Source organism: Neovison vison, chromosome 13 (assembly GCF_020171115.1).
Source record: "Neovison vison isolate M4711 chromosome 13, ASM_NN_V1, whole genome shotgun sequence".
Taxonomy (NCBI): Eukaryota; Metazoa; Chordata; class Mammalia; order Carnivora; family Mustelidae; genus Neogale; species Neogale vison.
In genome coordinates, this window is record NC_058103.1 from 139,937,911 (window position 1) to 139,963,213 (window position 25,303).

Here is a 25,303-nt window from a genome sequence, read left to right on the forward strand (position 1 = left end):
GCCATCTTCAGATTTTTTTTTTCCTTTCTCATTCCTGGTTTTCATGATGTTTATATAGGCCTTCCCCATCATTTTAACAGTTTTATTTAGGAAGTTTGTTCCAAGTGTTTGACCTTTAATTCATGGCAAAATCGTGACTGTGTTCGACGTACCACACTGATCCATTTTTCCATGATGAGTAAGCAACTGACTTTCCCAGAATCCCTTTTACAGTGATCACTTTGCTTATTCTTTTCCATCGTCTTTTCTCATGTCTTTTTGTACAGTTCTAGAACTGTCCTCACATAGGTCTTAAGCATTATAGTTGTTCTTGTTTCCTGACGTTAGATTCTTTAATGCTTTAAGTGTTTTGAATGTTTTCCCACTGGGTAAGGCCACTGATTTTTTTTTCCCTAATTTTGATCTTGCTTACACCTCACTGACCTTTTTAAATTTCAAGATGCTGTTTATTAATTTCCTTTATATTTATGTACAGATGATAGCTGACTTCATATAGCTAATATTATTTCCATTAAAATATAAATGACATATTATTAATTATTAATAATATATAGCACATATTATTAATGTAATAACATAAAAATATTTCTTATATTTTTACATTGGTTGGGTCTGACACAAAAGCTTATTTTAATTTGTAAACATAGAACTTCATTAAATTTGAAATCTCTCTAATTGTTCAACAGTAAGTCTGAGATTTGTGATGATTTTGATAGATCACTGCAGTATTCACCAAACACTAATTTATTAGACTACTTTTTTCATCATCAAGAAAGGATGTTAAATTTTATCAAGTGCCCCTTTCACTTTATTGAAATTGCCAAGCTTTTTTCCTCCCTTAATGTATTAATAATATAAATCACACAATTACATTTCTTAATGTGCTTTCATGGTCTTCCATGAAAGGTACATGATTTCCTTTTTTTAAAATCTGTGTTTTTTTATATCAGAATTCTTCTAGTCTCACAACCAATTCACAAGTTTTCTGTTTTCTTTTATGCCCTTAATCCATTTCAGTAATGTAAGAATGCTGGGTTTTATAAAACTTGCTCATTAAACAATTTGAACCTGCTATTTTCTTATTTGGAGGAAAGGATGCAGGGAGAAAAGGGTGGAATTACCTGATGATTTTTTTCCTGATATTTCAGTACCTGATATTCATGTTTCTCTAATTGTAATTTTTAAAAAGATTTTATTTATTTATTTGACAGACAGAGAGAGATCACAAGTAGGCAGAGAGGCAGACAGACAGAGCAAGAGAGAGGAGGAAGCAGGCTCCCCGCGGAACAGAGAACCTGATGCGGGGCTCGATCCCAGGACCCTGAGATCATGACCTGAGCCGAAGGCAGAGGCTTTAACCCACTGAGCCACCCAGGTGCCCCTCTAATTGTATTTTAAACATAATTTTTCTTGCTATTTTTACACATTTTTTTTTTCCAAATGGGGAGCTGTATTTTATGTATAGTAACCTGGGGAGATCTTAAGTCTCAGTAACATCCACATTCCCTCAAGATATATCCCTATTGAAGTTCTTTTCCATACTCTTCAGTAAAATTTAGTTATGTTTTTCATAGTGATCCCCATATTTCTTATTTCCTTATTCTTCACAATAAATGCTTTACTTTTTTTCATTAGCCTTATAACTGGACTCCCCATTTCACTGGATTTTAGAGAAAAGCATACTTGGGTTTATCAGATATACAGTTCACGTATTACCTACATTTTTGTTCTTTTTTTAATCTTCATAAATTACTCTCTAGCTTTCCTAATTTTACTTAGTGTATCTTTTGTTTTGATGTTTAATTGATTTTCAGCCTTTGGTGTTTAATTATAAAAGCATTCAAAGGAAGGATTTCCTCTGAATAATACTTCTGGTCCTTATCCACAGTTTGTATGATAGTATTTCACTGCTAATTTCTAAAAAGTCTGTAACTGTAGTTTTGGTATCTCCATTAGCTACCTGAGACTTTTTTCTTTCACCAACTGTTTTGATACTTGTTTCTTTTTTGTTTCTAATCTATATTAATATTTATCAACACAATATAAATTGTGATCACAATATAGTTTCTGCCTTTTGGGGATCTTCTGAGGCATTTGTGAGCCCACGACATGATCAAAACCGAAGCCCATAGGTATTTGAATAGAATATTCTATGTATTTATGTATGTGTACATATACTACATTAGATCAAACTTACTGTTTATTCTCTAAAATTTGAGAGTCGCTGCTTTGGTAGGCCAAAACTTCATCTGACAACTTGCTGAAGAAAAGAACTTTCCAGGGTCTCATTCCCTGAGATTTATTAGCTGTGGGATGGTGTACATGAACTTTAACTCTCAGCAACAGCTTCATGGAATTTGGACTTTCAAACAATTGGGCCTTTAAGAAACCCCACTTGACAGCCTTATTTTTTTGTTTCTGATATTTTTTTAAGCTGCAAAGATAATATGATGGTTTTGTGCTTCTAAGCTGGTAATTTTTCTTGTATTTCAAATTTTTTGAAGACTTATTTATTTATCAGAGAGAGAGGGAGGGAGAGACAGCACAAGCAGGGGGAGCAGCAGGCAGAGGAAGAAGCAGGCTTCCTGCTGAGCAGAGAGCCCAGTGCAGGACTCGATCCCAGGACCCTGGGTTCATGACCTGAGCTAAAGGCTGATGCTTAATGACTGAGCCACCCAGGCGTCTCTCTTGTATTTCAAATATTTTTAATGCAAAGATACACTTCAATGGGAAACTATTCACATAAAGATTCATGTCTGCTCTAAGTTTATTGGTAATGAAATCGTTTTTCGAAATAACCTCCTCTGTATGTTTCTGACTTCCCACTTACATGTAGGAGTAATACTTTTGCCCATCCATTTCTGTTTTACTACATTTGAGGCACCTCAAAGCAGTAGCCGCTAGATTTTACTCTTCTACTCAAAGTAAGAGGTTTTCCACTTAATAGAAAAGTTTAACCCATTCAGCATTTGCTCAGATTTATACTTGCTTCTTGTGCCAAGACATCAGAGGGAATCCATGCAGTATTCCTTCTCTCTTAGCCTGTCCATCCTAACCAAATCCATCCACCGTATATGCTACATATGGTTCATGGTAATTCCAGCATGTGAAAGGTCCCCTTTCCTAGTTTCCAGGCCCATAGACGAATTTGCCTCATTTTATCTTTTTTTCCTTTATTTCAAAGGACATATTGGAGCAGGATCAGGCAGGGAAGAGAGTCGAATATTCATGTTTTAGCCATTTAAAAATGTTTAGTTGGCTATACATCCATAAATATTAAAGTAAAATATAAACGTAATTTGTTTTAATGGCCAGAATTTCAGCACAAACTTTAAAAAAAAAATATGATCGGGACGCCTGGGTGACGCAGTTGGTTAAACGACTGCCTCTGGCTCAGGGCGTGATCCTGGAGTCCCGGGATCGAGTCCCACATCAGGCTCCCAGCTGCATGGGGAGTCTGCTTCGCTCTCTGACCTTCTCCTCGCTCATTCTCTCTTTCACTGTCTCTCTCTCTCAAATAAATAAAATAAAATCTTTAAAAAAAAAATATGATCGTGAAAATGTGTTCATTACAATATTCAAAACCTATCACAGGTGAAACGGGGCAAATACTTAATTGAAAATGCAAATGAAGATGTGTATGGACATTTATTTGGTACAAGCCATTATAGAAAATTTGTCCCATAAAACTAATTAAGTGAAGCTGTTCCTCTGCACATGGATTCACAGAGGATGCGAGGGGCTGTGCGAAGCCTGTGCCTCTGATCAGGAACTCACCTGCTCTTGGCCTGGGTTGCACAGGAGGTCTCAAACTTGAATCAAAAGGTAGGACCTCAGGGCACCTGGGTGGTTCAATGGGTTAAAGCCTCTGCTTTCGGCTCAGGTCATGATCTCAGAGTCCTGGGATGGAGCCCTGCATTGGCTCTCTGCTCAGCAGGGAGCCAGCTTCCCCTTCTCTCTCTGCCTGCCTCTCTGCCTACTTGTGATCTCTGTCTGTCAAATAAATAAATAAAACCTTAAAAAAAAAAAAAGTAGGACCTCCTTTTGATTCAAAGTCATCAAACAAGACAACTTTTTTCTTAGGTATTAGGAAATCACAATCAATAGAGAGATGCTTTCCCTATTTTACAGAAAGCTGATTTTCAAAGTCTTGCTACATGAGGCCATTCCGTAATTTCTGAGATGATAAACATATGTCTGCCTAAAAAGAAACGTCCTGGAGGAGAAGAACCCAGATTGATTTCCAGGACAAACAATTAGATTCCTTAACTGAAAATAGATGTGTTTAAATAAATCTAAGGGAATCAGATAATATTTCAGAGGTAGTGTCTATGTAAATATCTTAAAACTCTAAAATATGTTTACTGTTTTCCAATGTATACTTACTATGTTATTGATTAGAAGATATTTGGAGTTATGTGAAAATGGGCACAAATTAGAAGTCTTCAGATGATAATCCAGACCAGTTGTAATTTTCTGTTGTTTTTAATCATGAGTGACTAGTTTTACATATCTATATAGCCCTTGTTTTTTAAAGATTTTATTTATTTGAGAGAGAGGAGAGAGAGAGACAGACAGACAGAGAGAGCAAGCAGGCAGGGAGAGAGGAAGAAGCAGACTCCCCACTCAGCAGAGAGCCCAATGTTGGACTCGATCCTAGGACCCCAGGATCATGATCTGAGCTGAAACCAAGAGCCAGACCTTTAACCAACTGAGCCACTGATGTGCCCCCTCTATATAATGTTTTTTAAAAAACACTATTTTATTAAAGAAACTTGGACAGAAATGAAATACACAGAAGGATGACCCAGTGGCCTGGATTCTTACAATGCTGTATTATCTAAACATATGTAAATGCTTTGAACAATTCACTGCATTAACAGATATACTGATTTTACAATATGGATTTTAAATGAGCCAATCGTCAGCCAGCACATTCACCCTGCTTTAAAAGACACAGTGAATTCAGATCAGGCTTTTCATTTAACAGGCTGAAATGCACTTAGCACATTATCATTTTGAGACAGATTAAAAGTTAAAATACATTCAATACTTTATACTTAGATATTTTGAAATGTAGTTTGCATTTTCTCTGAAAGTGTAAATCAAGTTTTAGTTTATAACTTGATTAAAGAAAATGTACTCTTGCAAAAAAGAAATTCATACTCTCCTCCAAGAAATACAATTTTTGTTTTTAAATAGAAAAGAAGGCATTATTGAATACTATTTCATATCCTATAAAGGCAACAGAGAAGCATGGGCTATTCCATTTTTATAATTCTCCCTCATATGAAAAACGCAGAGAAAGCAGACCGTCTCCTAAGAGGCATAAAACCTGAAATATAAGAGTTCTCTCTTGGATGCTCATCCCTCCAGGAAAAGTCTCCCTCCCTCTGTAACTTGCTTCATACTAGAGCCAAAACTTTTTTCTTAGTCAACAGCTCTGAGATCTCCACCCCCAGGCTAAAAGCCTTCAGGTTCTCCTTGCTAATAGAATAAGCCCCAGCCTCCCTCAATCCTTCGTGAGCAGCCCTCCGTCCTCCCTCTCCGGCCTCCCTGCTCACCCTGAGCACCAGGCAACAAAAGCCCCTCTTTGCTTCCAGAAGGTGGCCTTTCTCTTACCCCCAGCTTCTCCACGACTCCTCTACCCTCTGCTTGGAATGGCCTTCTTTCTTTACCTCACCCACGAGTCATGATCAACACCAGGTCCCCTCTAGGCCAGCTCAAACTCCCCACTTCCTCGAGTCTTCCTAAAATTAAATCCACTCCTCCTGCTCTATGTTTTCTTTTTCCTTTTATGTAACACTTGATATTGCTGATCTTGCATAAGCCCAGAGAACGAACTGGTGGATGCTACAGGGGAGGGAAGTGAGGGGTGGGCAAGTGGATGGAGGGAGTGGAAGGTCATCACTTCTGGTTGCAGAAGGAATTAAGTCATGGGAGTGTAAGGTACAGCATAGGGATTATAGTCAATGGTACCGTAACCATGCCATCTGGTGACAGGTGGTAGCTACATGTGTTAGCACAACATAACACAGACTTGTTGCATCCCTGTATTGTCCAGCCATATGATATTCTATGTCAACTGTACTTCTGTTAAGAAAAAAAAGCATTTCAGGTCCTCTGTTCATTCCACAGGCATCACCCAAGATATGCCAGTCTTCAACTCTGTGTCCTACCTGTCCACACTCTATCGCATTAAGACCAGTGGTTGCGTGAAGAACATCTTGGTTCTTCCTTTCGGCCTCATTTCTACTGAACAGGGGCTCACCGTGGCAGGAAAGCATCCACTTAAGGAGCCCAGCTCGGACCTGAAACTGCCTACTTCCAGCCTCTACTACATCCCAGGGCCAGGACCCTCATCACCTCAGCTGCCTCTTTTGTAAACAGCCATGATACTAAAGCCATGATACTAAAGCATGCCGAATAAGGTTTTCAGAAAATTAATGATTTCACATATGATACAGGCTTCACCTAGGGCTGATTAGTGAAGCACGATGCAACAGATACTAAATAAAGACCAAAAAACAAACAAACAAAAAAAACCCAAAAAACAAACAAACAAAACAGATCTAAATAAATGTGAAAACATACTCTCTAAATCACAAGTTGGAATTACTCGAAAACAGAATGATCAGTGAACTAATGAACAACTGAAAACTTGCCTCTTACAGATACTGAGGGTTATGGCATTTTTTTCTATCATACATATAACTGCACTTCAGGTAGAGAATGATTTTCTTAGGAGAGTACGTGTAGCAGGTGAACCACTGACCATCAGGAAGGGCCAAAACAGATCCTCTGCAAGGTCTGATCACTTGGTCAATGGGTCGGTCAAAAAATGGTGAGTCTAAGTTGAAACGGCCACACTCTAACAGATTCAGCTTAACATTCCCAGCCCCCTGAGTCCCTCATGAGAAAGTGGCTCAGGCCACACTGCCTTTAGGCTTTATATGGTAGAGAACAGTCAAAGCTGGATTTATTTCTCTGTGTGCCACAGCCCTTTCATGTTAGAAACAGAGAGCATAGACCAAATCAAGCACTCCCTGCTTTGACACTTTCCTGTGGCTCCCCATCAACGCTAAGAGCGAGCCAAAGTCCTTCAAACGTTCAGACTGGCAGCATCTTTTCGCTTTCTCATGACATTCGTCCCTGTGTCCTTCCTTATTCCACATTTGTGATTGCCCCCCTCTCACCCCCTCCAAGAGACTCCATTCTATCCACACTGTCCACGCCAAGATGTCTGGGACTAGACATTCAGGGTACTGCCTTAGAGCCTTGGAATGTGTAAGCCGTCCTGCCTGGAACCATTTCCCCCAGATAGCCACAGGGTTTTCTTTCTCACCTCCTTCAGTTCTCATTCAAATGCCCCCTGGAGTAAGGTCCTTCCTGGCCAGCCCATGGAGAAGTGGCCGAAGAAGGCCAGCCCCTTCCATGGACATAATCTTGGAGCTTTGCTTTCCATGGGGTACTTTTCACCATCTAACATGCTGTCTTGCTTTGTGGGTTTCTTTGTTTGTTCTGTATACTGACTGACTCCTACAACCAAAAGGTAAGTTCTGAGAGAAGATAACTTCACCGCTGTCACTGTTAGAGCTAAACTAAAACTAAACTAACTAAAGTAAACCAAAAACGATGAGCAATGCCTGGCATAAAGCAGACACTCAATAAATACTCCTCAAACAAATGAATGTATAGATCGTGGGCACCTTATCAGCAACCAGAATAAAGTTAAGGGGGTCGGAGGCTCTTTGCATTTAAATGAAATTTTTCATAGAATCATTCTACCCTGGATCTTGAAAGATATAATGCGAAAACGGCACTAACTTGGGTCAGTGGTTCTCCACCAGGAGTGATGTTGCCCCTCCTTGGAACATTGGCAAGGTCTGCAGACATTTTGACTTGTCACTACAGTGATGGGTGGATGGGTCCCCCTGACATCTATTGGGTAGAAGTCAGGGATCTGCTAAACATCCCCCAGAGCACAGGACAGCGCCGCACAACAAAGCATGATACAACCAAAAATGTCAATCATGGTAAGGCTGAGAAACCCTATACCTGATTTAGCCAGAAGTAATTTCTTAGATCTAACTCAACAGCATTGAGACATTGTACATCATAAGGGAAGAAGGGAGGGAAGTAAGTGGGTTAATTTTTTGGTATTATAGAAAACTAATTACACAAAATTTTACACGTAAAACAGAGGAAGGTTTAAAATCACACCAAGGCGTGTTCACCCAGCAAGGAATGAAATATGTTACTACATATTTATCTATTAAAAACAAGAGGACGGGGCACCTGGTGGCTCAGTTGGTTAAGCATCAGACTCGTGATTTTGGCTCAGGTCATAACCTTGCAGTCCTCAGATCAATCCCCACATGGGGCTCCACACTCAATAAGGAGTCTGCTTGAGATTCTCCTCTCTCTTTCCCTCTGTCCCCCACCACACACACACTCTCTTTCTTTCTCTCAAAAATAAATATTTTTTTTAAAAATCAAGAGGAGAAATGTCTCTGTCCCATCTAAAAGAATTTGAGGGAAAAAAAGAAACTAAATGGTAAAGGAGGGTCTTCCCTTTAGACCTCTCTAAAATCGTATTCCATGCTCTTGTTACATGTATGAATTCAGTAATAACTGACAAAGCTGTAGCCAAAGAGAGAGAGAGAGATCCCAAATTGCCATCTCCTCCTGGAGAGTCGGTGTGGTCTGCTGCTGATGGCTCTGAGTATTTGGCAGGAGGTGAACTGACAAGGGAGAAGCTGTTCCACCCCTTCTCTTAGAGGGAACAGTCGGGATAAGAGAACTTGGGGAGAAATTAACCAGGCGATCAAAACCCATAGAGATTCTGAGAGATATAGTGCTTCTGGACGTAAGCATCATGTGAGCTAGTCCAATCTCATGGTTAGAACACAGACTCTCCTGCTACAAAAATGTACCAATAGCTTTGGAGAAATAAGTCTTTGGGAAGAAGTAAAACAAGCCTTGTTGACTGATAAGACCGTGACATCTCTACAATGAAACATTAATTGTTGAGTGAAAAACTGAAATTCTCTCTTCTGGAAGAGCACATTTGGTACAAACATTAATGTCCCATTAATAGGTAAATTCAGATCCCAGCTTCCCTCCTTTGCCCATGTAAAGGTAAAGGTATCATGTAAAGGTATCATGTGGTACTTTCTCATCTGATGTCATAGAATATTATTTCATTCAGCTCTGAGCTTACTCTAGCATGTTATCTTTTAACTAGACTACTGAAATGGCACTTTTTCCAAGAGAAGCTCTTTGCTCTCTTCCAGAAAGCATTTTTTGAGGCTGAAAGCAAACCCTACTACTATAAAGACAAATAGAACTTTTGAGAGAATGGTCTTCAGTAGAGCTAGGAAAAACTTTGCAGTTACCAGGAATTAATCTTTGAAGAAATGGGTAGTAAGGAGATAATAAAGGGACATGTGTATGTTTTCATTAACAAATGGAAAATCAGTCATAGATCTATATTCCTTGAAACCAAACAGAAACCCCCACTAAAAACGAACTGAAAGACTAGTCAAAATGTTCTTGTTGGTTAAACCAATATTCAACTACATGATTGTTACTTTATATCTGAAACTACTGAAAAAACTGGAAAATGTTAAGGAATAAAATAGTTGTTTCCTGCTATAGCTAGGAGGATCTTTTCCCCAGATTGACAAAGATAGAACAACTCTAGATCATAGAAACTTGTCAACTTTAGAATGACTTACGAACTGGGTATTAACTACAGTAACTTACAGACAGCAAGGGAATGGCAACTTTTCCAAGAAAATCAGGAGGTTTATCTCCATCTTCATCAAAGACTGTCACTTCCAAAACATCATGGATATCTTTAATAGGACTGAAACAAGAAATTTACCATGTATTATATACAAAAATACACAAGTGGAGTCTGTTCCATGAAGATCTGAAAACACGGTTTCACTAATTAAGCCTGTATGTCCTTAGAGTATAAAACTACCATTTAATTAAATTCCAAAAATTAAATCAAACTGAACTGTATTCCCAAACCTTCCATCATAGAAGATTCAGACATCCATATAAAAAAAAAAAGTCAACTTTTTTTACTATGACATTTTCCATGTATACATGCACTCAAGGGTAGGACTATTAAAGAAACAGGAGGATAAAGAAAAAGAGACAGAATGAGGAGGGTAAAAGCCTAGTGATTTCAAATAGGCAATAAGATTTTCTTTACATTAAATTAATGAAAAAAATAAATTAATGAAGAATTCCCTTTGGGGAAAGAAGGTGATCAAAATCACTATTTGCTGAGATCCATAGAAAGCTTCCCATTGTTGAAACACAAAATATTAAAAGTCCCATGCATATTTAGAAACATTTTTTTATGTGGACCAGAAACCAAACATCACCTATAATGAGAAATGGAGTCATGGTCATCAGCAGTGTTTTGAGCAAATAAGAATCTCTTTCATATGGCAGATTGCAAACCTGCTCAGGCAAGTTAATCCACTTCTCATAGATCCTTGGGAACTTTCTCTCATCAGTCTTTTAGTTTTCAGAGTATAGGTCTTTCACCTCTTTGGTTAAGTTTGTTCCTAGGTATTTTATTATCTTGGTATAATTACAAATGAGATTGTTTTATTATTTTTTTCTTTCTGCTGCTTCACTATTAGTGCATAGAAATGCAACAGATTTCTGTATAATGATTCTGTATTCCACAACCTTAACAAATTCTTTTATCAGTCCCAGTACCTTTTTGTGGAGTCTTTAGAGTTTTCTATATTATGTCATCCGCAAATAATGAAAGCTTTACTTCTTCCTTACTAATTTGGATGCCTTTTATTTCTTTTTCTTGTCTGATTGCTGTGGCTAAGACTTCCAGTGCTATACTGAATAAACGTGGTGAAAGTGGACATCCTTGTCTTTTTCCTGTCCTTGGGGGAAAAGCTCTCATTTTTCCCACTGACTATGATGCTAGCTGTGGGTTTTTCATATAAGGTCTTAATTATGTTGAAGTATACACCCTCTATGAATGGATGTTATATTTTGTCAAATATCTTTTCTGCATCTATTGAAATGATCATATGTTTTTTATCCTCTTAGTGATGTGATGTATCATATTGCTTGATTTGCAAATATTGAACCACAATTGCATCTTTGAGAATAAACCCCACTTGTTTGTGGTAAATTTTTTTTTTTAATGTATTGTTGGATTCCATTCACTAATACCTTGTTGAGGATATCTGCATCAGAGGTACTGGCTTTATAGTTCTCTTTCTTTGTGGGGATCTGTGTTTGGTCTCAGGGTAATGTTGGCCTCAAAGAATGAATCTGGGAGTTTTCCTCCCTCTTCCACTTTTTGGAAAAGTTTGAGAAGAATATGTATTGACTCCTTTAAATGTTCAGTAGAATTTACCTGTGGAACCACATGGTTTTGGACTTTTGTTTGTTGGGAAGTTTGTGATGACTGATTCAATTTCGATCCTTGGGAGCTTTCTATTTGGAAATCATCACCCATTCAAAACATATTCATTCAGTTACAAGCACAGCATTTCTTCAGTGTTGTGAGGGCAGTGAACCACCATTTGACCCAAATCAACAGGTGCCTCCCCTTGATGGCCAGGTACCTCAGAGTCTAAAGCACACTAGGAAATAGATCTAGCCTTCTAAATAGCTGAGTTTGAAAGACTGGACATGGCTTCTCTGTGGGGGAGCTGGTCTTCAGACAAGCTGGAATACAAAGACACTTTGGGACTCTTTGAGGAATCACAGATAATCTATATTTTCCAAAAGACTCTGCCATAATATAAGCCTTTAGATATTACAATAATGCTATAACATATAAACCTGAATTTAAGGCAGGTCTTCATTTGTAATTTTCTTTAACCCAGGAATGAATTAGTCTGGGTAAATGGAAGTGTCCATCTACTTACAGATTAATTGAGCTACTGAAAGATCTACTTTACAAATGCCTCCTATAACCCTAACCCTTGCAGTTCCAAATGGCCTCTTCTATTATTAACACTATACTCTATAAAATGAAAGGATAAAAGGTTTTCAGAAGGAAAAAAACAATAAAATTCATTCTTTGCACATAAAAATGGATAGAAAGTTCCACTTAAGAGCCCCAGTCTGCCCCACACATATCAAGGATAATTGATCTCTAAGTTAAAAACACTCCTTGATATTCTGGAGGCTTAAGAAAGCACTTACAAGGTAAAAACTTTGTTCCACTCGGGGTTGAGGTTTTTGTAGATGGTATGTGTCTGAAGTCGGTCGTTGCCTAACTCCAACAAGCAAAAAGGATCACTCTTCCCTGGAAAGAGAACATAGGACATTGGTCAAGGCAAAGGCAGTTCCCTGATCAGAGACAAATGAATCTCAGAAATAGAAGAGGCCAAGTGAGTAAATCCAGGCAGGTTTATACCAATAAAACTGTGCTTGCTGAAAGCAAAAGCGAGCATCTCTTTCCAGCGAGGCTTGTGAAGGAGTTCAGGAAATGGAGAGAACCTGTTAGTTCGGGAACTGTAGCATACTTAATGAACAGGGATGGATACACAACCCAGATGCAGCCTTGAGAGCCAGTGACCACAAGAGGTTGCATAAAAGCAACCGTCAGTCTCACACATGAGAGAGCTGAGTTTTGTGTTGTTTTAAGATTTATTTATTTATTTATTTGAGAGAGAGCATGAGAGGAGAGAGGTCAGCAGGAGGAGCAGACTTCCCGCCGAGCCGGGAGCCCAATGCGGGACTCAATCCCGGGACTCCAGGATCATGACCTGGCAGCCGCCCAACCAACTGAGCCACCCAGGTGCCCCGAGTTTTGTGTTGTTTTAATACAGAAGCTCCTGTCCACTTCCTGCTTAAGTTCTCCTTGAGTCAATATAGGAAAGTACTCTGCTATGCAGGAAGCCTATGATAACCCAGAGGCTTCTGCAAGGTCCAGACAGAAGAGAGGAAAAGTATAAACACGGCTACTAAGGAGCTAAAACTGCCCTGTGGGGGGAGTGGCCACAAACACATATGATCTGATATATTCAAATACAGTATGAGAATACAGAGGACGCTACATTTTTGCTGCTCATAAACATGCAAAAGTAGAATTCCACAAAGCAAGTCCAACATTTTTATCTTAAAAAAAAAAAAATGAATCTTAACCCCGACTTCTCTCGTCTCACGTCTTCCTTTTCCACCCCACCTCATACATCCTCCAAAAGAAAAAATAAATACATAATAAAGTTAGAAAATCCAAAGTGGGACCCTCTCCTTTCGTTGGGTTTGACAGTGGGATCCAGAACTGGAAATGTCAGGGACAGGATGGACGGCTCTATAATGTCCACACAACCGAACACATTGCCTGCCTCTGCGGCACAGGGATGCTTTACGAAGCAGTGTGTACTAAATTAATTGGGGGCATGAGGACAGATGTTCTGTCAACAAATGGCCAAGGAATCACAGGCCAGGGTCTAATGCCGAGAGTCCTTGGGCTTCTTGACCTACTGGCCTACCGTTCAGGTCATGGAACCTACATCTAATTAACTTAATATCCAGGGGCTCCGAGGTACAGCACATCAATAGACAGACTGACAGGTGCAAGAGACTCCATGAAGATTCTATATCAAAAATAGAAAAAGAGGAAGAACAGATACATGAAGAAGGATATTAAACCGGAGATTCTGTTCAACTGACTAGTGTTCTAGACATGTAGATGCCTGGCTAAGCTTTTAAGCCAATCCTATGATCTCAGTGGCCAGTAGACAATGACCAAGTCATGGACATAAATGAATGAGTTGGGGTTGTCAGTTATAAACATGGAAATGGCCCCTGTCTCAATTTAGCGAAATAATATCAGAGAACTCTCAGAACCATGGTCAAGATTGGAAAATCAGGCTGGAAAACTACTAGAAACCCAAGAAGGGTTAGAAATACTCAGGCACAAGAACCTCGGTCACTCTCCCTCCCCAGGGAAAGTCTGGCTTCTGCTTCCCAGGAAAACTAGCCTCACAGGTCCTCGTGGTACTGGACTCTGGGTGTGGCTGCCTCTAACACGAATTATCCACCCCTGCTTTTTTGCTGCTTTCGATGCAGAGGCAAAGACCTCCAAGAAGGATCTAACTGCTCCCGCCTCATCAAGCACCCAGGCCCTAAATGCCAGTGCTCAGAAAAGAAGGACTAGCTTTTCACCTTCTGTCCATGCAAAGATGCTCTGACCTCTTCTCCAAAACATGCGACAGGAACCTCCCCAAATTTACAAGGGGTTTAGATGCTGGGCAGCCACAGTCAAAGCAACACAAAACCCATTCCTCGGCATCTCACAAAGCAGCCTTGCTTACTTAAGGCAAGTAAGCTTTACTCTGGGGAGTGTGTTTTGCAGGGCAAGGGGGTAGGCTCTGGGAGGGGAGGAGCTGCAGACAGAGGAGGGCAGATCTGCCTCTTTCAGAGGCAGGAGCATGGAGAGAACACGTGCTCCCCTCTTCAGGCTCAGGTAGAGGACGCCGGCTCCCCTTACCCGTGCTGAAGCAGCCACTTAACCATTTGTCAGACTGTTAGTAGGTGTCAGGGCTGCTCCTCCAGAAACCCCAACACGACATGCCATCACCACTCCCTCCTGGGAAACCATCTGACACTTTTAATGAAAGCCCTGGGGTTCCTCCACAGCAGGGCTGAGCCGTGGCCGGTCCTGTGCACGCACAGGTGGGCTGGAGCTGTGGCCCCCTCCCTCCCAAGCCAGCATACTCTTAGCTGTCCCAGCTAATGAGGAACAGACTTCCCTCCAGAAACTGGGAACTTCAGTTATGCGTCTCCAAAGAACACACGGCACCAACTCTCTGAAGGTGATTCCATCAAAGCTCATTAAAATGCTGCATTTATTAATACTACAATATAAACAGGCGGAGAGGAAGAAGGAGAAACAAAGACATTAAAAGATGTACAGAGTCACTTCTTTGCACTTTACGGATTGCTTTCTCTCCCTTAAAAGTTTCCGGATAAAAGGGGATTTTCTAGAATTTAAATAATGAATACATTCATTGGAGATAAAGATGACGTCCCGTCATAAATGAGATGTCCCAATGTTCTCCCAATGGTACTGAGCAAACAGCACCAGACAGACTGATGTATACACACCTCGGTCTGCGCTTTTTGCCTCTGGTCCCCATAGTTCTCTAGGTCAAACAGTCAGATGACCTCCCGTACCCCCGGGTGGCCTGTCACCTTGACAAGGATACATCACTGGCGATTTCAGCTCACGGACCTGTTTAGCACTTTGCCCTCAATAGGCTTTGCTACTTTTCAACACCACTTTATAATGCGTTTCTATTCCTTGGATGGCAAGTAGAGGTTTCTCACTGAAATAATTTTACTTTCATGTCAGTTTCAGAAATTGAATGGAAGTAATACACCTACTGCAGAGGTCCTACCACTCACTCATCTGACAGATATTTTTTAAGCACACACTCTGCTCCTGGCACTGAACCAGGCCCTGATGGACACAGCCCACCAAGGCAGGACTTCTAAGGGACTCTCATACCAATCTCTGCTTTTCAGCAAATTTCACCTTTCCAGTGAAGGCCTTCCTTGTGCTCCCTGCTCAGAGACTGTGTTGCTCCCGTTTCTGCTCTCCGACAGTGTGTTTTCCTTACAGGTCTCATATTCCACATCTGCACATTCCTGGTTCATATTCAGTCCTGTATTTCATTTGAGGGTCTGATGCAGGCACACCCGAGGCGTGCATACCCCTCCCTCCCCTGGGAGGGAGATGTGCCATGCTCAAGAGTGCCATGACCCAGTGAGAGGGTCCAGCAGGCTCTTCGCGGCCAGCACTAGCTAGAGGGGCCCACCTGACTACTTCTGCTCTAAGCGGGTAACCAAGGGTTAGGCAGCTTCTCATTCAGTCCTCACATTATCTCCAAGAGGTGAGGGATACTCGTGCCATTTTGCAGAAGAGTCACCTAAAGTTCAGAGAGATTCAATGTGGTTGGTCCAAGTCCGAGAAGATCTCATCGTGCAAATGAATCTTAAAGCAGATGTCACTGGGCTAGCAGAAATGGGTGGGTTAACCTTGAGGAAATAAGGACAGAGGAGAGCTTTAAATTAACAAGACAGACAGACACGCAGAGAGACACAGATACATAGTGGCAATCGTGACATGTGAGATATGGATAAATAAATGCTGAGATGAGCTTGAAGCCTTGAAGGCCATGACCAGTAATTTTCATTTAAACGTGCTTCTTTAATTCTCATCCAGCAGTCAGGAGCCACCGCAGACTGTCAGCACAGGGGCAGGACCAGAAGAAAGAATTTCCAGAGGAAGATAATTTCTGAAGCTAAGCACAGAGCATCACAGCGCAGATAAGCTGGGAAGGGGGGGTAGGGTAGAGAGCAATAGAGCCATGCCAGGCTGAATTTCTACAAACTCTCCCTTCATGTTTTGTTTCCAACCACATGCTTATAACCCTTACTAGAGCATACTGGAGCAAATTCTAGGTGCTCATCTGAAAATCTGTTCTCTGACGATTTACCCCACACGATCCATCTTGATCTATTCCCTATTCCCAAACCCTCTGTCGAAGTTGGTGTATCTTTCCCCCACTCCCGACCAGCATGCAGAGGTGTGGGGCTCAGACAGCCTTCCTCCACTGTATGTGGGATGACCAAGTCTCCCTGCAATGCTCTCTTAATCCCTAATCCCAACCAAAAACACAAAGGCCAATTAGCCTCCAAGACCTAGTTCAAGATGTATCATCTTCGCAGAACTTTCTCTGCAACCACAGGCTCCCAGGAGCCTTCCCTTCCCCCCCACCCAGCTCCTATGATGATTGATTTGAAACTCATAAGGCCTCAAATGAAAATTATAAGGCCTATGACGTGCCTGATCCTTTAGTCAACAATTACTTTATGATCCCTGCAATGTGGAAAACACGATGCTCAGAGCTAAGAGGGATCTTCGAAGAAAAACAAACATGGATGTCTATGGGTGCTGGGTCTAACTTTTCAAGTATGTCCTGCCTTCCCGAGTGGCTGCAACCTTCGGGAATCCGTAGAATGGCTTCTGCGGGGTCACCCAGGTGAGGACTTGCTCACGTTACTGCTGCAGACATCCAGAGCAAGGGGCAGACAAACCTGTATTAGGACTACAAGATCCACAAAGGACGAGAAGGACTTAATTTTGCTGAAGTGTTATTGAACTAAATTTCTGACAGTCTACACTTCTAACATAAGCACAGAACATGTAAGAACTCATGACATAATGGGGAGCCTGGGTCGCTCAGTGGGTTAAAGCCTCTGCCTTCGGCTCAGGTCATAATCTCAGGGTCCTCGGATCAAGTCCCACATCAGGCTCTTTGCTTAGCTGGGATCCTGCTTCCCCCTTTCTCTCTGCCTGCCTCTCTGCCTGCTTGTGATCTCTGTCTGTCAAATAAATAAAATCCTTAAAAAAATAAAAATAAAAAAATAACTCGTGACATAAGAATTTTTCTTCTAAATCCATTCCCGTCGCCATTCAAGTTCCAAAAACAAACAAAAAACCCAAAACATAAAACCACCATCCCCCGTTGCATTGACCCAACATCTCCCCGTTTCCACTGAGGCACCCTAGAAACCCTTGCTCCTCTAGGCACATACTTTCTTCTGTGTTTCAGAAAAGCCCTGCAGGCTCTGAGACCTGCTGTCCCCTCATTTTAAAAGGCTTGTCTTTTTTTTTTTCCCCCAATTTATTTATTTTAAGAAAAACAGTATTCATTATTTTTTCACCACACCCAGTGCTCCATGCAAGCTGTGCCTTCTATAATACCCACCACCTGGTACCCCAACCTCCCACCCCCCCGCCACTTCAAACCCCTCAGATTGTTTTTCAGAGTCCATAGGCTTTTCTTTTACCTCTGCCGTGCTAACTCAGCTCTGACATCTCAGTGAAAGTGTCGCTTCCTGCAGGAACACCAGTCAGGTGTTCCTTCCCTGAACCTTGACAAGCTGTCCTTGACCTTAGGAGTAGAACTGCCCTTACACCTGCCCCTTGAACAGCAGGCGTTTCAATGGTGCATGTACATGTGGATTTTTTTAAATAAATGCTACAGTACAATACTGTAAAATGAATTTTCTCTTCCATGGTTTTCTCAATAACGTTTTCTTTCGTGTATTGTAGAAATACAGTATATAACACAGAGGACATACACATTGTGGTACTTGACTGTTTATCTCACCAGTAAGGCTTCAGATCAACACCAGGCTATCAGTAGTTAGAAGTTATATGCCAAGTTTTTGCCAATTTTTAATTGCATGGGCTATCAGTGCTTGCATACCATACCCCACATTGTTCAAGCATCGAATGTAGACGCTATCGGTGTAATTGGTCATTTCATGGGAGGCCAAAGACCGATTCCTCTCCCCTGTCATATCACCAGAGCCTACCACAGCCCCTCACATAGAGCAGGTATATTTGCTAGATAAATTAAGATAATGACTTACTAAGCGCCCAACTAATAAGATCAAAGTGACTCCTTTGTTAATTCATAGAAGAGAAATGAACTGAGTTCATTTACTCTCAAGGTACCAGTAAGTTCAAAACTGCTAAATCTTACATAGACCCCCAAACTCTGCAGGGAGGAGAGTCCGCGTTCTTTGGCAGACTATTAAAGCAGATGGTGAGCCAAAGACAGATTTATACAGTTTTTGATGTGTTCTTAAAAAGTTGGTCTTGATTCGAGCTCAGCTATCCAAAAGGTTCTCAAGGAAATTAAAAGCATTCAATCACTATTTTTAAGCTTTCTACAAATTGCAATTACAGCCGTCCCTTTGAAAATAAGGCATCTTTAGGGGGAGAGGTATTGCTATGCCTACAACTTCAAACAGACAATGAAAACAAACCAGGAAATGGACAGGTGACTTAAAATCCCCAGTGAACAATAACTAGAGGACTCTTTTTCCTCTAATACAAGTAGTCATGCTTTGGGGAAAAAAAAAAAACAAAAACAAAACAAAAAAACTAGAAATTTACAGCCAATGTTATAATTTATAGAAACTACTTAAAAGTCATTACTACAGCATATGGCTGGAATATTTCTATAATGTGGGATCTAAATGAAGTGTTTTGGTTAACATTTTCTCAAAATAGCACTTTTGTGTGCAACAAAACAACTGATGAGCCCACAAAAATATTTTATATGGATAAAACTAACATTCAGATTATTAAAATGTGGACACAAGCACTAAACTGGTTGAGTATGGGAATTTCCCCACCATGAAGCACTTTTTTTTTTTTTTTTTTGGCTTGGCTTTTATCAGGCAGTAGAAACAGAACAAAAAGAGAAAACATTTTAGATTGGTAACTAGATTTCCTAAAGTGGTTGAAAAGCCAAGTGTGATTAGAGATGCTGATAATTCTGACATTATTTAAAATTAGAAGAATTATAAACAAAATATTAAGTACCTGAGAAACTCCCCACATCAACTATACTCTAAGCAAATAAAGTTAATAAAAAATGGTAATAGTTATATATTGAACAGGCAATATGTGTTAGACATGCTCATGTAGGTTTTAATTACCCCTCAAAATATCCTGAGGAAACAGGCTTACGGTGGACCCAAGGCCAGCACGTGGTAGAACCAAGATTTAGAATAGTTCTCTATTTCTGTATATGTTCTACACCATAATACATAAGAATGAAAGCAAAAGGCAGGGACTGTAAAAATAAAGGGCAAAAATATGGAGACTGATTTTCATCTTTGATGAATAAATCACTGAACGAAACGCTGATTTATTTAACGCATGAGTCACAGTCACTGTGAAAGGGTTCACATCCTGAATGCACTCTACCAGGATCAGGGGAGATCAGTCTTGCTTGTGGAACAGACCAAGAGCTCCTCCTAATGGCACTGGGAACTGGAAATGCCACCCAGATTTTGAGAGAGGTCCTTATCCATTTCAACAATACACACTGCCCTCTTTGGGCAACTCTGCGGTAGAGGAGGAAGACGGAAGTGACTGAGCTCCTCAAATACAGTTAGTTCTCAATGAGTATTTCTTGAACATCGTGAGATCTACCACCAAGCTGGCTTTTCATAAGTTGAGACAAGCTTTAAAAGCTATTGGGACTGGGTGTGGTACATAAACAATGAATTCTGGAACTTTGAAAAGAAATTTTAAAAATAAATAGAAGCCACTGGGAAGCTATACTGGGCTCCCTGGAGAGAAGTTGGGGATTCTGGAATTAAATATATCTTTTTTCTTTTGGATCAGGCACTATTGGGTTCCTATCATGTTTATTTATCAAACAAGGCCACTTCACAATAACCTGCATTTTTTTGTTGTTGTTGTCTGAAAACACTGTCTTTTCCTCTCCTCTGATAGTTATTTTGATACTAATTGGCAGTTGTCTTATTAACCTGGAAACAGAGAAAGGGTCTAAGTGACAGCCTTATGGCCAAGAAGTCACGAAGATCCAGATATATTTGGAAACTCTGTCGTGTTTGATGGGTGAAATGTGCCAAAAAGTGACAAGGATGAACGAAAAATCCGTGGAGAATGAGTAACTCCAGATTGGAGTGAAAATGGTATTTCCAGTTTTGTTCCTTCATTGTTTCCTGATACTTCCCCAGCTTCTCAACATGGCAGACAGATTATTATGATGAGAACATGAAAAAATTAAGATAGAATTGTGCTACAAAAAGCAGAAATATTGAGACTATGTTTCATTGTTCTATTACTTACTATCATTCTGCACTGATGTGGGCTTTCAATGATTCCCTACTTGCTCTTTTGCTGTGAGGTGAAGAAAACTCTCCTCATTTCTGTATCCCCATTTTATACTCAAATTTTCAATGGCTAGGAGCACCTTGGTAGTGATAACAGGTGAAGAAGTAAAGCAGAGAGAGACCAAACAATAACCAGTCTTATCACGAGAAGATTCCCTAGAGGAAAGGATGTCAACATATAAGATTTATTTTAAAGAATGAAGAGAAGGCTTAATTAACAGGAAGGATGAAGTGTGAAACCTACATCTTGATTGTGAGAATATAAGAGTCATTGACTAGGTGTTGAACTTGGCAGGTACCTTATGCACATGGTAGCCATCATGGCTTTAGTACTGATACCTCGAAGCAAGACCTACCTGTTAAAATCCAACAGGCTACCCACAATAGTCTATCGATTATAACAAGGCTCTCCAGACCAATTCTCCTATGTGCTGAACATATAGTAAATACTTGCCCACTCTTCACCCATTGGTCTCTCAGTACGTAAGATAAGCATGGTCATTTGTACTGAAATACAATTCTGACCAGAAAAAATTTCCATTCTCGAACAATTTTTCTATTTAACTATCACCTACTTCATTATCTTTTATGAAATAAATGCCGCCTTTTTTCAACAGTATTAATTCATGTGTTTGATGTATCCCTGGACAAAGCAGAAGATACAGCCCCATGCTCTCTGAGGGCTTTACTGTGGGGAGGGAACCTGTTGCCATATCATTCCTCACCTTGGTCCTAACAAAGCCTTCCTCTCTCTCCTTTAATTGTTATAAGGTGTGTTACTTTCCTCTCCAAACAGCTGAGTGGAGGATATGGGTCCCATTAAGCATCACAAAGAGATAGGCTCACCTTGAATCTCAGAGTAAAATTTATCATCTGTTTCCTGAATCAAGGCTGTAGTCTGTTTTACTACAGAAGTAATAGCATCAGAATGGACAACCTATTACTTAAAAATTTTAGGTTATGCTGGGCACAAGGTGTTTGTGAGACAAACTCTTTAATAAAAATATCTGACAGGCTCTTCTATTAGAGTGACTGCTTATGGCTCTCCGCATCTAATATTAGCTGTAGAGTACATTAAAATGTCTTTGGCCAATTTTAGAGGGATGGACTGCAAGAGAAGATAGATTACTTCAGATTCTTTAAAAAGTCTTTTCACTTACATACAAACGAATGTGAGGCTTAAAAAAATCCCGAGCTATATATAAATTCAAATGTATTAGTGTTGAATCAGTTCAATCACACAAGTGCATATTTATGAAGGAATGAATTAAAAAATAATAAATACATTTTTATATATTAGAGCCCTGAAGTCTTTATCTTTTGTAAGTATCTTAATATTGGGAATTTACATAGATTTCAGTTATTAATATCTTCTAACACATGTGGAAAGACACTATTTTTTTCTTTATATAGAAACATACTTTCTGTTTTTAATGGGAAAGAAATTCACCTTAGTCCATGTTTGTGGTGTGTGTGTGTGTGTGTGTTCTAAATGTTGATAAAGTAATGGGGATTCACTTTCTCCAAAGTTAATTTCTTTTCGAGACTATATAATTGTAACACCAGTAACCAGTAATAAGGAGTGTCCTACTTTGAGCACTTTCTTTTTCAAATTATACCCTGCTAAGACAGATATCACTTTAAAATGGGCAAACCACGGACAGGAGGATCACCAAGTGCATTCATTCTCCCCCAACTCCCCCAAGGACAAGAATTCCCAGGACTTCGCAAACTGTAAGAGTAACCTCCACCCAGAATCCTACAGCAAGATCTCCCACTGAAACTTCGCTTTATCAGGTTCCCTGGCATCTTCAGTGAAACACACTTAAAGCATCAGTTATTAAGGTTATTTGGTATTTTTTTAAAAAAACAAAGAATTATCCCAAAAAATGTAAAACAAAAGCAGTGAGGGTAGAAAGTTCCCTTCTGTGCTCTGTCTAACATGATCATCACTCTCAGAGAACTCCCCCTGGTTATTCAGAGTAAGCGGACTTCTTGTTTATTCACAGAGATGAGTACTTCGTTCCCTGAGCAACTGCAATGGAACTCTCTTTACAAAGGACAGCCGGCCGGAAAAAGCTGGGTATGGGGTACAAGTAGTTACTTCTTTTTTAATGCTCCTGGTACTGACGATGACAGGTACACATACCTCTTCTGATTCTGGAGAAGCCAGCATGTTTTAAAGCACGTCGGGTGATTCTAACAGTGAACCATAAAAGCAGAAGTAATGGGTGAGTCCCCGCCGTATGATACAATAGCAAACCTCTTGGAGGTATTAGTTACATGCCTATTGCTACTTCGGTGCGATCTGAATCCATTTCCTTTTTTCACATGGAAAAGATACTTAACAACTCTGCATTTGGTCCACTTTGTTACCCTAAACCAATAATCTGGTTGAGAATAGACACAAGGTTCCACCCAGGACCCTGCCAACCTATAAAGAACACAGACGGTGAAATCTGGTTCTAAAAATAAAGATCAATATTGTCTAAAGACATATTTAGCTAATGACAAGAAGAGTGATGATTTTCTCATGAATAATACAGAGACAGTAAAACACCAGGGCATTCCGTCAAACCACACAGCAAGACTGGATTTGTAACCATTACTTTTTGCTGCTGCGATTCTCTTGGTACTCACCTTCATCCACTCCAAAACTATCCCCTAGAATCTTGAATATAAAGAAAATGACAAAATGGTAACATTTCCCCCCAAAATTATTCTTCTAAAAAGAAGGGGTTTGCCTTGTTTTCTGGTCTTTTCCAAATATTCCCTCCCCCCCCCCTTATTTTTCCGATTGCTCTCCTAGTCACTTGAAGAGCCAAAATACTGCTTGGAAAGAAATATGGGCCTGAAACTCCTCCGTAAACACCAGTTTGGGGGGCTGTGGAGAGGGCACCTGTCAGGATGGGTAAAACAAAGGTTTAAAAAATGTGTTTCCACAGACGGATGTAGTTGTCAACAAGACTTAAAAAGAAACTTCTAATGCATTGCAATTAGTTCCTAGAGATCCGCAAACATACAACTACAGAGAGAATTTTTGAAAAATATTGCTTGAAGGCATGAATGAGTTCTTGTGTTTGAAACAACATTTCCTGAGACATCAACAATCATAGATCCAAGAAGTATTGTATCAAAACATTCAGATGGAAGTAAAAATAATGGGCTCTGGACAACTTGAAGATAACTTTAAGTGTGCAGATAACAAAATTCTGAAGGTCACAGGCACATGAGAAAGGAGTAAATTAAGTATTTTCATAAACTATAAGTAAGCTTTAAAAGAAAGAAAAATTTCTAAATCAATATGAGACTATCAACATTTGCAACTAGATTATGAATGTTAGAAGTAATTGTCTATCTCATCTATAGTGCCCAAATTTATTTATTCATACTGGCCTAAAATGCCATTTTTGTATCTTCTTCCTCAGTATTTCCTTAAGATCATCATCATCCTATTTCTCGCTATTTATATAGTAGTGATATCTTTTTTTTTACGATTTTATTTATTTATTTGACAGACAGAGAGCACAAGTTGTCAGAGAGGCAAGCAGAGAGAGAGGGGGAAGCAGGCTCCCTGTTGAGCAGAGCGCCCAATGTGGGGCTCGATCCCAGGACCCTGGGGTCATGACTTGAACCGAAGGCAGAGGTTTTAACCCACTGAGCCACACAGGCTCTTCAATATATTAGTGATTTCTATTGTTCATTTTTTGAGGGAGGGTGAAGAGACTCTTTAAAAAAAAAATAAATTTATATTCCCCATCATTTTTTTTCATTAATTTTTGTAATAGAAATTGCTTACAATTATAATTCTCTTTTCCCAAAGTTTGATCTTTCTCATCCTCAAGCTGGAAAGTTCTGAAGCTACTATCCTAGAGCGTAAATTTCTGTGTTGAAAAGAGTACATCATACCCCAAAAATAGAGATGGGGGCGCCTGGGTGGCTCAGTGGGTTAAAGCCTCTGCCTTCAGCTCAAGTCATGATCCCAGGATCCTGGGATCAAGCCCCACATTGGGGCTCTCTGCTCAGCGGGGAGCCTGCTTCCTCCTCTCTCTCTGTCTGCCTCTCTGCCTAATTGTGATCTTTGTCTGTCAAATAAATAAAGAAAATCTTTAAAAAAATAGAGATGAAGTAAGTCCTACAATACCTTGTCCATGCATAAAATCTGTTCATTATTCTTTGTATTTATGCATTTTCTTGGTAAACAGCATCTGTCACGTATGCGTCTCCATTGTTAGTACAACGGGTTAATCTGGCAATAAGAGGACAGTCACTCTCCGATCAGACATTGGAATGCCTCAATTACTCTCCTCACGGTCAAGTACAACTCAGCACAAAGCATGCCTGCTCTTGCCTCTGTCTTCAAAGTCCAAGTTAGTGAACCACCAAGAGTAACTTTGTGTAAGACCACGTCAACCGCAAAGTGGTTCCACGGCCAAGAATTTGGTTATTATTTCAGACCACTGCCAGCGAAATGGGCGTTCATGCTTAAATTTACGAACCACCACATCCTCTCGCATGCCGAAGAATGAAAATCGCTCAGCACAGAGCCCCACCAAGG

The 25,303-nt window shown here is 40.1% G+C and overlaps 1 protein-coding gene across 2 annotated transcripts in view; it reads right to left on the reverse strand.

Moving 5' to 3' along the window:
- Nucleotides 1-25,303, reverse strand: part of MCTP2 (multiple C2 and transmembrane domain containing 2) — a 187,500-nt gene that overhangs the window by 91,397 nt on the left and 70,800 nt on the right. For both annotated transcript variants that reach the window (XM_044232181.1, XM_044232182.1), the window contains 2 exons: nucleotides 12,208-12,310; nucleotides 9,769-9,871 (listed from right to left, as the gene is read on the reverse strand). In XM_044232181.1, the coding sequence (XP_044088116.1) occupies nucleotides 9,769-9,871; nucleotides 12,208-12,310 (206 nt within the window). The remainder of the gene's footprint in view (nucleotides 1-9,768; nucleotides 9,872-12,207; nucleotides 12,311-25,303) is intronic.